Source organism: Thunnus maccoyii, chromosome 18 (genome assembly GCF_910596095.1).
Source record: "Thunnus maccoyii chromosome 18, fThuMac1.1, whole genome shotgun sequence".
NCBI lineage: Eukaryota > Metazoa > Chordata > Actinopteri > Scombriformes > Scombridae > Thunnus > Thunnus maccoyii.
In genome coordinates this window covers 1,940,328-1,957,292 of record NC_056550.1, presented here as the reverse complement: position 1 = coordinate 1,957,292, position 16,965 = coordinate 1,940,328, and the positions used below count along the sequence as shown (strand labels likewise).

General features: G+C 38.3%; 1 protein-coding gene across 6 annotated transcripts in view; it reads left to right on the top strand.

Annotated features, from left to right (window-relative positions):
- Positions 1–16,965, top strand: part of si:dkeyp-72e1.9 (syntaxin-binding protein 4) — a 92,900-nt gene that overhangs the window by 29,346 nt on the left and 46,589 nt on the right. For 5 of the 6 annotated variants that reach the window (XM_042392748.1, XM_042392751.1, XM_042392747.1 and 2 more), the window contains 2 exons: positions 3,311–3,384; positions 13,703–13,798. In XM_042392748.1, coding sequence (XP_042248682.1) covers positions 3,311–3,384; positions 13,703–13,798 — 170 coding nt within the window. The remainder of the gene's footprint in view (positions 1–3,310; positions 3,385–13,702; positions 13,799–16,965) is intronic. The other variant, XM_042392753.1, reaches the window with a different exon arrangement.

Here is a 16,965-nt window from a genome sequence, read left to right as displayed (position 1 = left end):
AGATTCCCCAAAAATATGAGCACAAAAGCCCCTTAAACAAAGTGTTGGTAATGGTATTTACAAGTAAACAACAGATATGTACAATTGACTTTCATATGAGGTAGCAGAGTACTGATTTATCTTGTTCATCTTCAGTATTTTACATTATCTTTTGTAGTGTACAGTCTGAGTAAATGCATGTTCTTTAATTGCTACTTGAGTCAATGCTAGATGGATTAGGAATAAGGAAAATTAGACAAAACCAGAGTGGGCAGTTCTTGCAGTACTATTACATAAGACTAGAATAATTTCTGCCAACCTCATCTACTACAGATTACCCACAATACAGTGTGTGAGCTTTCACCAAGATGCTTTGACTTAAACTGTCATATAAACTGTCATAAACTGTTTTATATGGCCTGCTTTAAATCCTAATATCGCAAAATATCTTAAAATATAAAATATCTGTGAAATGTTAATTGACAATGTAAAGAATTCAAATTGACATATAAATAAAACAGTTTTTTTATTATATAATCAAGAGAAATTGGATGTGCATCCCCAGATTAAAACTTTACACTAATAAAGTACTAAAAAAGACACTAGCGGCCAAAATACACCAGGCACAGGCACAGGCACAGCGCGGCACATGTGGTGTATTTCAGCTGTAAGATGGCAACCTTTAAGATAAACACAACTGTGACAATAAAATGGATAAAATTTTATCAGAAGTCAAATCTAATATTGATGATCAATGACACAAAGGAAACCTGTCGTTTTTTTCCTTTACATGCACTCTGTAGCAGCAGCCTGAAGACTGGAGCTCACACTTTGTGCAGAGGTCAGGACCTTACATCAAGACCTCACAAATATCTGTCTCTTTAGCTGCTAAATGCAGCTAAAGAGACAGATATTTTTTGGTAGAGACCAAACCAGAGCAAAAGGAATATTGGGCTTAAATTCATCAGGTGCAGACACACACAACTCCAGATGAATGTTTATGTTGCTCTGCAGCAGTTGGTTGCTAACATGTTCACCATCGCAAATTTATAAGGTGATAATATGTCAGTGGCAGTGACCAAAAAAATATATTAATGCAACTTTAAGTTCAGGCAGCTAAAACTACTTGATTGAGATTCAGGAAAGATGATGGACAACAACTTTGACTGCTGATAGACTCCAGCTTTTGAAGCCCTGTAAATTCCAGGTTATGCTAGAAAAGAACTAGTTAGTTTGACATGTCATCTGACAATGTCATGTTGTTCCAAATGGCAACACTCAAACTAAAGCTAAATCATGCTAACAGGGCAGGTATCATAATCAAGTACCATTAAATTTAACAAAATATTGCGTGACAGCACTCTGTGAGCTGTGGTACAAATTGTCAAGGAGCTTATCTAGAGATAATGTCCTAGTGGTCTAGGGAACTGCATGGTCTTACACGGCCTTATGGACATTTTTCTGTGGCCTGTGTTTGTACTGTTGTCCACCTTTTCCAACATGTCCTCATACCTGAATGACAAAATATCTTGTGGTCATAGATTAAGGCAGATTTATAGCTCTCCTGCTTTTTTCCTGTCTGTTGTAAGGCAGGGTTGTAGTGAGTGTTTTGTCAGCATTACTATTTATGTTGAATACTTAGATTTGGTTTTGTGATAATGTTTTGTTATCTGAACCTTTTGCTTAGAGTCTTTGTAAAGGAGAATCAAAGAAGGATAATTTTTTCACCTTTTTCCTGTTTTGGGATGAATTGGAAAGTAGCAGTAGGCTATTACTGTAACTAACCAACTTGGGGTTTAAACACTAATTGGGATTTACTTATGTATGATTGGTTATACATTTGTTACAATATGAGTATAGTCAAGCCAATGTTATGTATCAGCTTTGCTTACATTTTTAATTAGTGTGAAAGTAGATGCAAATAGCAAATGTAAGTTGCAGTCAGTATATGCAGTCAGTCATATGCAGAACTACTGGCTTTATATGCCTGGACACCATGCATATCAATACAAGCTTTTGCACTTTTGATCTCTTACCACACTCAATGCATTTAAACAAATTACCAAATATGACCAACGGCTATTTGACTTATATTATTAGTAATTAGTATTATTAGTATTCTATAGTGCATCATATTTATTTTAAATAACAAACGGTCCCTGCATTCCAGAGTCAGGGTTGTTTTTCTTGTGAAAACATGGAGCCAATATAGTATATATCATAATACATTATATATGGTATACAGTATGATATCATATTCATTATACTTGATGCAATTTTTCATGCACATTCTACATTACTAGAAGGCAAATGCTAGCTCAGTACTTTCATGGACAATCCCCATAGATTTACCTTATTCTATGGATTCTTCCAAGATTTAAAAAAAAGTCAATCCAAGATAGTGTACAGTAACTCTGGATTCTTTCAGTGAAAGATGTGAGGAACTTTTACATGTGGTAACTCAAACCTGTCAAAGACAAGACTGAAACTGCCGATGCTGACTATTTTAAAGATAGAGGCTTCACTCTGGGTAGATTGTTGTCTGAGGTGGCAGCAGACACACAAAACACTAGAACTCCTATTCAACACAGCTGAATATATTTTTTCCACTCAGGGCTCAATGTTGGGATGGTCTTGTGTTAAAAATGTGCACAGAGAAGTCACACGCTTTCAATCTTTTGCCTTCAGTCTTGCATCCAGAGCTGTATGTTTGCAACCATCAGCATCAGCACACAGCATCAACAAAACATAGTCTCACCAGAAAAACTTACTGGTATTTGTCCAGGAAGCGCAGGGACTATTTTACCTTTTACTCCACACTGGTGAGACAAAAACTGTCAAGAAGACGGTAACCTGTGTCACTACAATGTGCAGGTTTTCACGTTAGACTGGTCTGAGTTGGAAGAGTTGTTTTGCACTTGACCTGGTCCAGCATAATGTTAGACACTCTACCCCTGCACTGTTTCAGAACTAACAGATGTGTTTCATTGTGTACACTTTGTAAGAAGAGGAATTGTGGCTTTTCTGAAAACAGGTTTACAGGCTTCAGATTTCAAGATATTTTCATGGTCTCATGTATTCATCAATGTATGAAAGTATGATTTGCCTCCTTGGACATACCTGTAAGGCTTTCACATTCCAATCAAATGCTCCTTCACATTGAGTAGTCATAGTCTGACTGTGTAGCTTTGTAACAAACAGGTCTAATCTCAGAAAAACAAAGAATAAAAGCACATTTGGCTTTCAAATTTCTGTTTGTGATGCACTTATTTTTTTCTCCTTTCTCTCTCTCTTTCTCTCCATCTCTTTTCCCTCATCTTCATCCTTCCAGGACACTTATGGGTCCATACGGAGTAGACCGCGCTGTTCATTCCATGGAGTTCACAGACTGTGAGAATGGCCTGGGTAAGTAGTGTGTTTTCTCTTCAGTGGCCATGGATAAAGGCCTCTGCAACAGTTTCTGCAACTGCTGCAGCTGACTACATGGAATACTTTATTTAAACAGTTCTCATGATCACAGAAGTCGTGCTGACATACTGCCAGTTTTATTCTTTCTTTCTTTCTTTCTTTCTTTCTTTCTTTCTTTCTTTCTTTCTTTCTTTCACTGACTATTGCTGTGGTACCTGTAATTAAAGCTTTTAATAATGTGCCACAACTCGTGTTTCAACAAATAAAAAAGAAAGTGATGAAGACATGCTTCTTGTTGAAATCACCAGATCTTCCAGATCTTTACAATTCACTTTCAATTCAATTCAATTTTATTCTGAAGGCCAGAGATCCTATTGTTGCTGGCTCAGCACATCTAGACAGCTTAGTGTAGCGACTTCCCTAGTTTCAGTTTCTCAGTTCTCAGTTTCTGGCTGCATTTCATCGTCCACAGACTGCTGTCTGACATGTTGAACTGATCATTGTGGATTCTGGTAACCTTTACTTGTTCCAAATCTTTGGTGGCTCTACCTGGTAATAGCAGCTGTAGTGAGTTTGTTGTTCCACTTGTTGGAGTGAGTGCATATCATTGATATCCCATTCTGCAACCATAAAAAATCAGCACTAACCCTAACCAGTCAATATAGTCATATAAAGTCCAAATCACATTGCTCAGCTTAAACTAACAACATAATGAATATCCTTACTCAATCATCCTCTGCTATCTGACAATGGAGCCTGTTTTTGAATAGCTGAAAATAATGTAAATCCTACTTTTAAAGGGATTTTCTGTGCAGAGTAGGCATCCTTGCTAAGCATCAGTGCGTTTGCCTGGGAGGGAAAGTAGGTCATGTGGCAAAGCCCTAACCCACTTAACTCAGCTAGGTTAAGAATGCAGGGAGCTGCTGTTGTTTTTATCCTTACTTCACTTCCACACCACCATGCTGGTGGAGCTTGTGCCCACGCAAGGACAAGCAGCCCATATGAATACAAATACAAACTGCTGACTGTCCCACTCAAGTAGAGGTGCTTTTCATAAGTGCAAGTAAATGTACAAAGGTAAAAATATACTCACAACTAAACTGTAGCTCACTGTAAATGTACCCAGAGTGATTTTAAAGCAACTGATCTACACAAGGTGATATAATTCAGGGATGTACCATTGTTTGTCCCTGATAATAATTCAACTGACTTCATTTTTATAATATATATTTTTTTATTAATCTATTTGCAGTGCAGCTGGAAATAAAGCCCACACTGCAGCTTGCATGTCTTAGTTTCCTATATGATGTAGTCCTATAGTATACATATCAGAGGGTGGCAGCTATGGCTCAGGGGTAGAGCAGGCCAGCCATTAACCACAGGGTTGATGGTTCAATCCCTGGCTCTGCCTGTTCACATGTTACAATGCCCTTGAGGAAGACATGGGACCCCAGATATCTGGCCTGGTCTGCACCATGCATGGTAGCGCTGCCCCCATCACTGTGTGAATGAGAGGCACACAGTAAAGCACTGTGGATTAAAGCACTATATAAATGCTGCCCTTTTACCACAAAGAGAGGCCTGTCAGTGTGGATCTGTTGTGGCTGGAAGCTTTGGACAGGATTTAAATATTCTATTTTCATCAGTGTCCTCCAGCTCATGGTGATGTTTGAAACTCAATTGTGTCTGCTGTGTTCAAGCATGAATCGTTAACATATGTGGTGTGTGAAGACAGAGTCAAGATTTGCAATTAACTTCTGAATTGAAAATATGGATATCTCACATTCGTTTAAGTTTATTGTTCAAGTAAATTTTATGTATATAATGCAACCATTTCTGGAGTCATACATTGGCCTTGAATTGTGCGATGACATGAACATGCAGAAGTCATAAAAACAGAAATCTTTCCCATCTCTACCATTCCATATGATAAGAACACAGTATGAGAAAGCTCCTTCCAGAGCCATAAAAAATAATTATACAACTGTTTCACACGCTGAGTCCTTGTGACAAGAAACTATGCACAACTGTCAGAGTGCCCCATTAATTATTGTGATTAATTCTTGCTCTACAAACATGGATACATTTCAAAATTAGAACTAGAGAAGCATTTCGTGTAGAAAATGTGTATGACTGCTGAGTGCATTGATGCTGCTTGATTTTTGGATGAATATAATCACATGAAAAGTCACTGACTTTGTATTGGCTGAATTATATTTGCAAGGTGAATGATTTGGGCAACACTTGAGCGTTATGGGCGTTAATGCATTATGGAATGCTGTGCATGTCATTATAGTAAGCTTATGTACAGTTGATCAGTGTGAAATACTGAGACTTTTGAAATTTGAATGGACTTCATACTATGTGTATGTATCTATCCTGTACAAAGGAGCTGAGTTACAAATAGGAATGAATGGGTCTCTGAATGGTAGATATTGATGCATTATATAGTTCATAATAACTTATAAACTGTATGTCATTATAATGTGCTTATGAACACTCGGCTACTGTGTAGTACTGAGCATTTTAATTTGAATGGAGTTTGCACTAATTACAATGATAGAGACATACAGTAAATACAATCTAGGTCAACTAGGCTTTATAGACATTAATGCATTATGTAATTCATAAACTGTAAGTGAGCTCATGTACAGTTGATCAGTGTGAAATACTGAGCACTTTGAAGTTTGAATAGAGTTACACTGGGTGTAAATGGGCCTCCATAGACTTTAATGTGTTATGTAATTCAGAATAACTCAGCTGTATATGGGTAAACAGTGTGTATGACTGATCATTTTGAATTATCAGTGGAGTTTGTACTCTATACAGTGGTTGAGATATAAATCAATAAGAATGAATAAGCCAGTAAGAGAAGGCATAGCACCCACCTAAAAAGAATTACTATTTTACTTACCAATTGTCTAGGTAACTTTAAAACCATAGGAGGAGATGCATACCAAAAGTGACATTCAAAACAGTTTGTTTTTTTTACAGCACATTAAATATGCAGATGAACAAAAAATATATAAGTATAAAATTAAGTATTTAAGACAAGTATGTCTCCAGACTTTGCATCAGAGATGAACAGTGAAAAATTACACCAGCATCAACCACATGACCTCCTGATGTAGGAAGATAAAGTTGAATGTAGTGTATAAGAATAATAGTAGTGGAAGGCATAGCACGTGAGGAGAGAGCTAGAATATAGGCTGCATGTGTGTGAGTGGAACCACAGTACTAAAAGCAGCACACAGGTGAGAAGTAAAGCAGCTTATAGTCATCCAACTTATGCATGTGCAAGTGTATGCGCTGTCCCAATATATAAACCCTAAAGACCCCTTACTGTATATCTGAAGCACCCTCAGCAGCAGCAGAGTGTCTGCTGTATACACTGTAGCAAACACTCCTGCTGTCCTACACTGAGGACAGCACATGCTAATCTCTTTGTTAATGCAGCTGAGAGCTGTACCACCTCAGCGTGTAGGCGGGAGAAAGTGTTCATAGTGGAAATCATCTCCGTCACACTGAATTTTCTCATCATTTTGGTGGAATCTGGAGATTGGGTTTTAAAGAAGATGTTATTCACTTCTCAAAAATGGCTCTGGTTAGTTCTTTTAAAGGATATTTTCTTATATCATCATGGGTATTATAAAGTATTTTTAGAAGCTATCATGTCTTTTTTTATGACATGGAATTTTATGATCTTTACAAGGTCTAAAGTGTTGGAATATTTAATCATTGAGAAGCAAACATGCCCTTGACGCATCGTGAGCATGAAATGATGATTTAAAAAATAAAATGTGAAGCTGAATAGGAGAAAAAGAGGCATGTCTTTTATATTTGCTCTAGCTGCTTTATGCATTAGAATGATGTTTTTCTTATCTGATGATAGGCGGGGGGAGGAGAGCGCTTTGAGGCTGAACAAAAGAACAAGGAACTGTTTTCCTCCATGAAGAGTAAGAAGTGAGGGAGTACTGAGACAAGGAATTTTATAACCCCATTCTTCCAACAGGCAGTAATTAACATGCGCCCCTTTGCTCCAGACCCAATTAGTGTTACCATTTTGTCTCTGTAGTAACAGGCCAACGGCAGCCTAAAGCTGTAGAAACCCTGATCTAATGGTTAAATAAGGGAGACTTTGCTAGCAAGGCTGCAATCACTTCAGTGGAGCATAAATACAGTGATGTAAAATGTGTGTGGGGAAGATCTGAAGGACTGTCAGAGATGTAGGGGCTGCCTTCTCTATGTGGGTTTGTATCTGTGTTGTATTCAATTCAAAGTGTGAGCAGAAATTTGTTAGTAGAAAGGATAGGCTACACTTTAATGGTTAAGATTTGTCATCAATGATGGCTTTGCTAGATGTGTGTTAATGATTAAATGTTGTCTTCACTCTCAACAATATACTGCCCTCAGAAACTTGCAGGAGGAAACACCACCAGCCTAAGATGACCAGTCCTAGTTATTGCTTCCTTTGTGTGGTATCTCTGTAGCTGCTGTAGCCCTGGCATGTAGTAATGTTTTTGAGGAGATGCGTGACAGCTACGGCGCCTACGCATAAAGCTGCTGTAGCTACGCTGTAAGCCCTTAACACACAACTATAAATGCCCTTTCAGTTTGCAGTGCAAGGTTTAATATATAGACAATGTAATAAAAAATATATGACATCTTTAATGAAAGTCTGATACCAGTAATACCCAGTCAGTACAGAATGACAGTGGTATTTTGAGTCAAGACGACAGGTGATCAGAAAACTGATTACTGTACTTGTCTATGAAAAACTCAAAGCCCTTGAACTTCATTAACCAGCTCACTGTGGCTGCTTTTTCTTGTCCCAGTACTCCCTGCAATATTTTACACTGGCCCTCTGATGAAAAATGCCAAAACTGCTGTCTTGTTTTGTAGATGCATTTTCGATGAATGATCAACGCTAACTTCTGTGACAACTACATTGTGCCTCCTATGGCTGCTTCACAATAAAAACCACCCAGTTGCTTTTGATGTGAAGCACCAGCAGTAGGAAATGTTGGGTCAGCATTAGCTGTAACTTGATACAGCTCTGACACAATGTAAAGATAGTGAGCAGTAAACAGTGAGGCTGATATCAATAACATGAAATTTTGCTGGATTACATGCTGTGAATCCCTCGTGCATCGCAGGAATGGCAGACTCGGCCTCAACTATTAAAAACTACTATGGGAAGCTAATTACATGATGTAAATACATTGAATGGCTATTTCATAAAAAATCTGGCCATAAATAGTATCAAAAAGGGCGTTTGATTTCCTGAAAATCTTAAAGGATAAGGCTGGCGATTTTCTAGATTTTCCTTATTGTCAACAAATCTTATGCACAGAGCCAAACCCACAATGAACTCATCCTAGTTAGAAGTATTGTGAAGAAGTATTGCGTGTATCCAAAGCCTGACCTATGTTATTCCTCTGTGCCACAGACCTCTGTTGTTGTCCAAAAACTATTAAAAACACATCAATGAGCCACACTGGGTGACACATTCCGTTGTCCATGAAGATGGCGGCTACAGTAAATTGTTTAGAAATGGTTCCAAAGACTAAAAACAGCAATAGGACAGCAACCTGCCACTGCGCATGCACAAAGACACGGTTCCATTTATAGACCTTTGCTAGCATATTGTGCTAAATAACAAAACCTCTTGACTTTGTACTGAAGTTCTTTGAGAAATTTATAATGCAGCACAAAGCCAAGAGGTTGTGTTATGCAGCACAACAAGCTAGTAAAGCTCTGTAAACTGATCCACATTTCGCGCATATGCAGGGTGTCTGTCTTCGTAGGAACTAAAGTAACCACTGTCCTTATGGACATGGAGGTCTATGGCACAGAGGAATACAATACATCAGGCTTTGGATACACACACAATACTTCTAAGTAAGATGAGTTCATTGTTGGTTTGGCTTTGCACATGAGATTTGTTGACAATAAGAAAAATATAGAAAATCGCCAGCCTTATCTTTTAAGGATTATAACTTAATGTATATAAATGGTTGAATTTTAACTCCATTTATTTCAATGCAGTTTGTGAAATTTCACCAATCCCATATGTCCAACACTGCCTCCAGTGAATTAACACATTTGTGCCCCTTCAAATCAAAGAATGACTGTTGAGTTGACTTATATGACCCCCCCATTCCTCTTCTGTCAGCAATGTGCTAATAAAATGGCAGCTGCGACAAATGACCTTCCCCTTGAGGTCACAATATTCAAAATCCCATCTGGACCAAGATATTATTATTCATATATGGACAGGAATTAGCATTTGTTCTGTTTGGAGTTCGCCAGCTTTATACTGTGAAACCCGAGATAGTGATTCTGACATGGAGGTGACTTATAGCACTAAAGAAGCTAACAGAAGAGTTATTTTATGAAAACAAGAAAACTTAAAGGATCCTTGCTGGTAATGTAACCCACACATGCTGGAGCGTCTCTATGCACCCCAGACTCTAGAAGGGACGGACCTATCCAGTTGCCTCTCTGTCATCTCTGCTAAATTTGTGCTCTTCTGTGAACTTTTTATGAATAATACTGGACATTATTGGACAATGATAACATATGTGTATGAGTCATTCATAAGGACAGCTCACCCTCCTGCCAACTCCACTACCTGGCTGGTCGAGGTTTTCAAACGGAGTAAACATTGAGGAAAAGGACAAGAGGATGAACATCAGCAGTGATCCCGACCACATGGACAAGCAAGACCACCTCTACATGCATCTCAACATCCAGTTCAACATCCAGTTCAACATCCATCTCAACATTGAAGGAAACACCAGGGTAAACGTGGAGGGATTAAACACTGGCTGCAGTCCTGGCCACATGGATCCTCTGGTGATCCTAACCGCCTGGATGGCAGCCTTTTCTCCCAGCTGTGGTTGAGAGGAGGTTCCGGGTGCACGGGGCCGGTGCTGAGGTGCTTAAGAGGAGCTTCTACCCTCAGGCCGCTGGGATCCTGGATGGGATTGCTGCCTAGGACTGTCCTGCGAGGCCGTTGATCGAACAACAGAGCATGCCTGTCAAAAACTGCGTCAAGTCCAAAGCAGTTTTTCATCAGCAAAAAGACTTGGGCTGTGTTTCATGGAGTGCTTTTTGGACTACTGTTGGTACTCACTGCTATATTGCCTGTATGTGTCTGTCTGGCCAGAGCAATCAACACTGATGGAATACACCTGGGCCACAACATGCTCCTAACGATTGGGCTCAGGACAAACGATAGCTCATGGCTGGTTGAAGCTCCTACAGTGAGTTTCCATCACAATTTACTGGGATATTTTGCAATCTATTCATCTGTCCTGTGGCATGGACAAGCCCAGGTACTAGAGCGAATCAACAATCCAGTGGACCAGTCATCTGCCACACCGTTTCGGAGAATAGCAGGTCTCCTCTTCATGCTGCTCCTGCTCTCTGGAGATGTTCAGCTAAATCCTGGTCCAATGACCCCTGGAGCACTGCAGAACTTCTTGAGCTGGGCTTCTCCCTTAACAGACTAAACTTTGTTCACACCAGGCATGATTTCTCAATGAATAACTTTTCGCTACTGGACTGTGGAGACCTTGACAGGTCCCGTGTCTCTCTCACAAAATCTGCCGCTGACACCACTAGTGGACATTTTAAAATCAGAAGCATTACTGCAAAGAGTAAAGAGTCATCTTCTGTCTGACTCAAATCTGGACTTTCTCTGTCTGACTGAAACATGGTTGAAACAAACAACTCCTGCAAGTGTGTATACGGTGCCCGGATACCAATTTTTTTTAGAAGAGACAGACCTGATGGAAGAGGAGGAGGGGTGATTTTTATGTGAGAGACAAATCAAATGTGAATGTGTGGTTTACAATGTGGGTAACACGTTAGAATATGTTGGAATAAAAATAATGTTATCCCAACAAATGTCTTTTAACATCATAGGTGTTTATAGGCCCCCTTCTGCAGATGACACTTTCTATGATCAACTCACAGAAGTCTTGAAACAGTGCAATCTCAACAAAGAATTATTACTTATGGGTGATTTTAGTGTGAACTGGGAGGATAAATCTAAGAGAAAAAAAATAAAAATGATCACAGAGAAATTCCAACTAGAACAACTAGTAAAAGGCCCAACTAGGATTGCAAAATGCCCCAGTACACAAATTGATCTGATATTTACTAAAAAAACAAAGAATAACTAAGTTTTAATTTAGTGACTGGCTTATCAGATCATAACCTAACCCTATGTGCAAGAAAACTGACTAAAAATAGATTTAGGACCACAGCAACTAAGCCAATGACCCTTCAATGTACAGCCAGAGCTAAGCAAGAGGAATTTATCAATGAAAAGAACAGCTTGAACTGGGATGATGTACTGTCCTCTGATGATCTGGACTATGGCTGTGATACTTTTACTCACAGAATCAACTCTGTGATGGAAAGATTTAAAGTGAATATACAGATAAAATCTAAAAATAAAAACGATTTACCATGGTTTAATGAAAATTTGTGGAAATCTAAAGATGCTGCACTAAGGAAGGCAATTAAATAATATTATTATAAAGGTTTAATGAACAAAGTTATCCAAGAGCTAAGAGAAGCTAAATATCGTATTTATCTCAATATATTGAATGAGGCAAAAGGCAACAGTAAATTGATCTGGAAAAACTTTGATAATCTCACAAGGAGGGACCCATAATTTTTAGGAGATTTTAAACTCAAAGTACAGGGAAAGTTAATTGAAGATCATATTGCTGTCGCTTCTGTCTTTAATAATTTTTTTCTTGAGTCTGTATATGAGCTAGGAGAAAAAAATACGAAAAAAAAAATGGATATTGTTCCTATAGATGCTACAGGCCAGGTTTTCAAGCTGGTAGAGTAAGGAGTTACAAGTAAACAAAATCATCAGCTCCTTAAAAAGCTCTAAAAGTACAGTTGCTTTCCAATTTGACACCATGTTTGTCAAATCACACAAAGATATTTTAAGTCCCCCTATTGCTCATTTAATTAACTTGTCTTTTAAAAACAGCTCCTTTCCTGATGACTGGAAATGTGCGATTGTCACGCCTATTTTTAAATCTGGAGACCGCCTTGAAGCCAGTAACTACAGACCAATAAGTATACTGCCAGTACTCTCAAAGGTTGCTGAGAAAGTTGTCATTAAACAACTGACGACATTTCTTAAAACAAGTAATTTTGGTCTACATCATATGCAATTTGGCTTTAGAGCAAATCATTCCACCGAAACTGTTACCTTGCACTTAATAGAGCAAATTAAATCTTAATAAACGAGGAGTTGGTAGTTGGTGCTGTGTTTTTAGATCTGTGTAAAGCATTCGACACAGTCAATCATGATGTTTTAATATTGAAACTCTCTAAATTTAACTTCTCATCTAGAGCACTGGTATGGATGTCTTCATATTTATCTAATAGGAGACAATGTGTTAAGTTGGTGACACACTGTCCAGTAACATGAAGTGCACAATGGGTGTTCCACAAGGCTCAGTGTTAGGTCCCCTATTATTTAGCCTATATATTAATGATCTCCCTCAACAGTGTCATGATGTAGAACTGCAAATGTATGCAGATGACACTGTTGTGTACACACATGCAAAAACAGCTGAGTTAGTGGCTACTAAACTAACAATTGTGTTGCAAACCTTTACACATTGGCTTCATCAATCATGTATGAGTCTAAATGTGAACAAGACAAAAGGTATGTTTTTCTCTAAAACTATGGTACAACCTCCTAACACTGATATTATCATCAAAGGTGAAAGGACTGACATAGTCACTGATTTTAATTATCTTGCGGTGACACTGGATCTAAATTTGAACTTTAAGAAACATGTTTAAAAAACAGTAAAACCATTAAGTACAACTTAGAAAACTTTAGACATGTTAGAAACTGTCTCTCTTTGTCTTACTGCATCACATGTTGGGGGCAGGCTGGAGAAACAGTCATAAGACCTTTTGAGTCCATATACAAACAGCACAATATGACACAGTACATGTTGTCAGAGAAAGAAAAACTTGTACTACTTGTAAAAATATACCCAGAGAACAATAAGGAAAAAGAAAGTCCCATTGCCCCTAATCTACACCTTGGGCTGATTCATGGTATATGTCTGAGGTGAAATGTATGATGTATGATCACATCCACTGTATGTCAACAGTATGTGATAAATCAAAACCAAAACACTGTTCTCCTAAGCAGCTGTAAGCAAGAAGAAAAAGCAGAACTTCACAACAAAGTCTCTCGAGTTACTCTGATCTCTATGGATTACAAATTTACCCTTTAATGATTTTCTTCTCCTTCCAACAGGAATTAAAGTGATTGGTGGAGTGAAGGAGCTGACTGGAGAGGAGTTTGGAGTCTATGTCAAACGGATTTTACCAGGTGGCCTTGCTTCAAGTGATGGTAAACACTGTACCTTCTGATGGTACATTTTCTTTAATTTTATTATATCTATTTTATATGTCTTATAGCTCATTGCCTATACTTGAAACACTTCTTATCAATAGCTGTTGCTTGTGTAACTTGCACTCATAACCATTATTGAACAAATAGGTTGAGCGATGTGCAAAATCTGTCATGTTGCAGGTTCAGTAGATGATTATGACAAGTCACTAGCATGATGTTCTCACTTCCACTCTTAAGACCATACACAAAACTGTCCAAAACATGTCCATCTGTGATGACAGCCAGCCTGGATTTGGGTTTGCTGTATATTACCTTTTTCAACATTTACTGGAGCCAGAAAATCTAGATTTAGAAAGTGACAATGGACAGTTTTGTTTTCATGTGTCAAATGCAAAAATACAAAAAAAAGAATTTCCACACACTACATGTGATTGTCCTTATGGTACCCAGCAAAGGATCTGCATATGTCTGAAGTTTTTGGGAGTCTATGCAGGTTTCCTGAATCTGACTTTACATCTGATCTTCATTGTCCTTGAACAAAAACTACGCAGTCCCTCTGTAAGGATGGGCTGAGTGGTGGAGGCAGAAATAATCCTCACTCTATGAATGGTTTATTTGTTTTCACCAGACAAAAACAGAACAGTTCATGTTAGTTATGGTGGGTTTATTGTGATAGCTATATTTTAAAAATTAGAAAACCATGTCAAAAGAATATAAGGAAACTCAACCAAACCCAACTTGAATTTAGGAGCTTCTACCCCTGGCATTTAAACAGGAAAAAGATGGAAACAAACCCAAGTTAAGGTTAATCAATTAAGCAACACAACACACATTTATATGTAAAAACCAAATAGACCAAGTTTAAACATCATTATTATTGTACTTACATAGAAACATATCAGTTGTTTAAGACCCCCTCCAATGAAAATCATGTTTATAACATTGTTAACATGTCCAAATGGGTTTTTCATATGCTGCAAGACATATCAGGAGCGAAATAAGCAGTCAACGCCATTTCTGAACATTCCCGTTTCGAAACTGCAGTGTACCAAGACAGTCTCAAAAACACAGATTCAGACAGGCAGGATTTCATACATCACAAATCTAAGGAAGCTATTATTTATTATTAAAGATAATTATATGCACAGTGTACCTCCTCCTGTATATGAGGGGACCTGGTAACGTCTGGTGGTCTCTGGTGTTTTTTGTGAATGTCCTCCTTGATCTTTCTCTGATCATCCACTGACTCCTGCTCGATGACCTTTGACTTCTTCTCAGTGGATGCTGTGGGTTTTTTTGCTCTGGTGTTCACATACAGCTGATGTGTTCATGCAGTCTCTTGTTCAGGCTCCTTGATGGTTCACTGATGTAGTGTTCCCCACAGCTGTCACATGTGATGTCATGATGATGTCATACACCATTGCAGTCTTCCCCTCCTGTCAGGGGGTCCTGTCTTTAGCGTGTACCAGAGATGTTAAGGTGTTGAATGGTTTGTGGTAAGTGCTGACTCTGTGACCTGAATGCTCTGGCTAGATGTTCTCACAGACCAGCTACGTAAGGGAATCCCACTGGGATGCTTCTCATGGTAGCAGTGTCCATTTTGGTCTTCAGTCAGAGTGGGGTATTGTTTAATTGAAATTGTATGTTTCCTCTGGCTAGAGTTGCCTGTAGTTCTCTGTAGAGCCAATATTGCAACCCTCCAACAAAATGGCCCTCATTCTGTTAGAAAATGTCCTAGGAATACATAGACGACTGATTATAGTCACTGGCTGCATGAGAGATACATGGTATTATCTTTATCTTTGTAGAGGATGTGGTATGGTATGAGGACAGTAAAGTTCAAATCAAAATCTATGAAGTGCTGAAAAGGGGGTCATACTCTGTTTAAAGTTGTTAAAGTTTAAGTTCAAATAGAGTGAGGAGTTAGGTACAGTGTGTTTTCCAACTGAAGTCATAGTTAACAGAATAGAATTGAAGTGGACATCCTGTCTGACTGATGACCTCTGGAGTGACATAAGAAGTATTTTTGGAGCTTCTCTCATGTGAGTATGAAATTATTAATAAAACACACGGCAACATAGCCATGGCCTACTTTCACTACACCACATATAACAGATATAGGACACAGATTTGGGGTGAAATGGAGAACTGTTTGCACTTCAATCATCATGTTTTATATTGAAGTTTTTATACATTTAGTGTAAAGATAATGTTGTATATTCAGTGTACAAAGGAGAACAGAGAACACCATCTTGCCAGTGTAATTGTCCAGAGCACCACAACTCTCATTAAATTTCCCCTTTACAGTGTTTCTCACTTATCTTGTTGTATGGAGATCAACTGGCTTTGCTCTGCCTTTGCAGTGTTAACCTGCTACTGACTTACCACAGTACATCTACTTCAATTCAAACAGCAGAGAAGCTCCACAACACCTGCCCTGGAAACTCATGTTTTTATACAATATCACCACTCCTCATTCAAGATTCTGTATTTTCCGTTGATTCCCAGTGACTACATATATTCTAATATTAACTTGATTTAAAAACATCACTTGAACACTGCCTTATAACCTTAATAAGGTCACATTGCTAAGGGGCATTTTAAACACCTTCATCACATTTTTCATATATATTATAAATGTTTTACAATTTTGTTAACCTGTTCAGTGCTGTGCTCTGTAATTTGTGTTATACTCTGTACACACATCTAATGCTCTCCTTTGTTGCTCTTCCTGTGGTTTCTTTTTTTCCCCTTTAAAGGGTTTTTTTAGGGAGTTTTTCCTTATTCGAATCAAGGGTCTAAGGACAGAGGATGTTGTATTGCTGTACAGCCTATAAAGCCTCTGAGGACACCTCACTCAGACTTTATTGGAGTTTTCACCGCATTTTATAACCAGCCTGATAATCAGACTGACAAACAATAATCAGACAAACCATTTCCTTTCACAACATTATTCAGACTCATCGTGTTCATGTAGCTGTGTTCTATTTGAGAAGGGGAAATTGTTTTACCCTAACCAATCAGTAGTAACTGATGGATCCATCCTATTGATGCCAGTTTTAGTTAATATGGAAGCTGTGGTAGCGTTTCACCAACAGAGAGGAAGCATATTAACCAATGACATAATATTTTTTCCTCTGGTGTGCTTAGTGAAGCATAAGTTC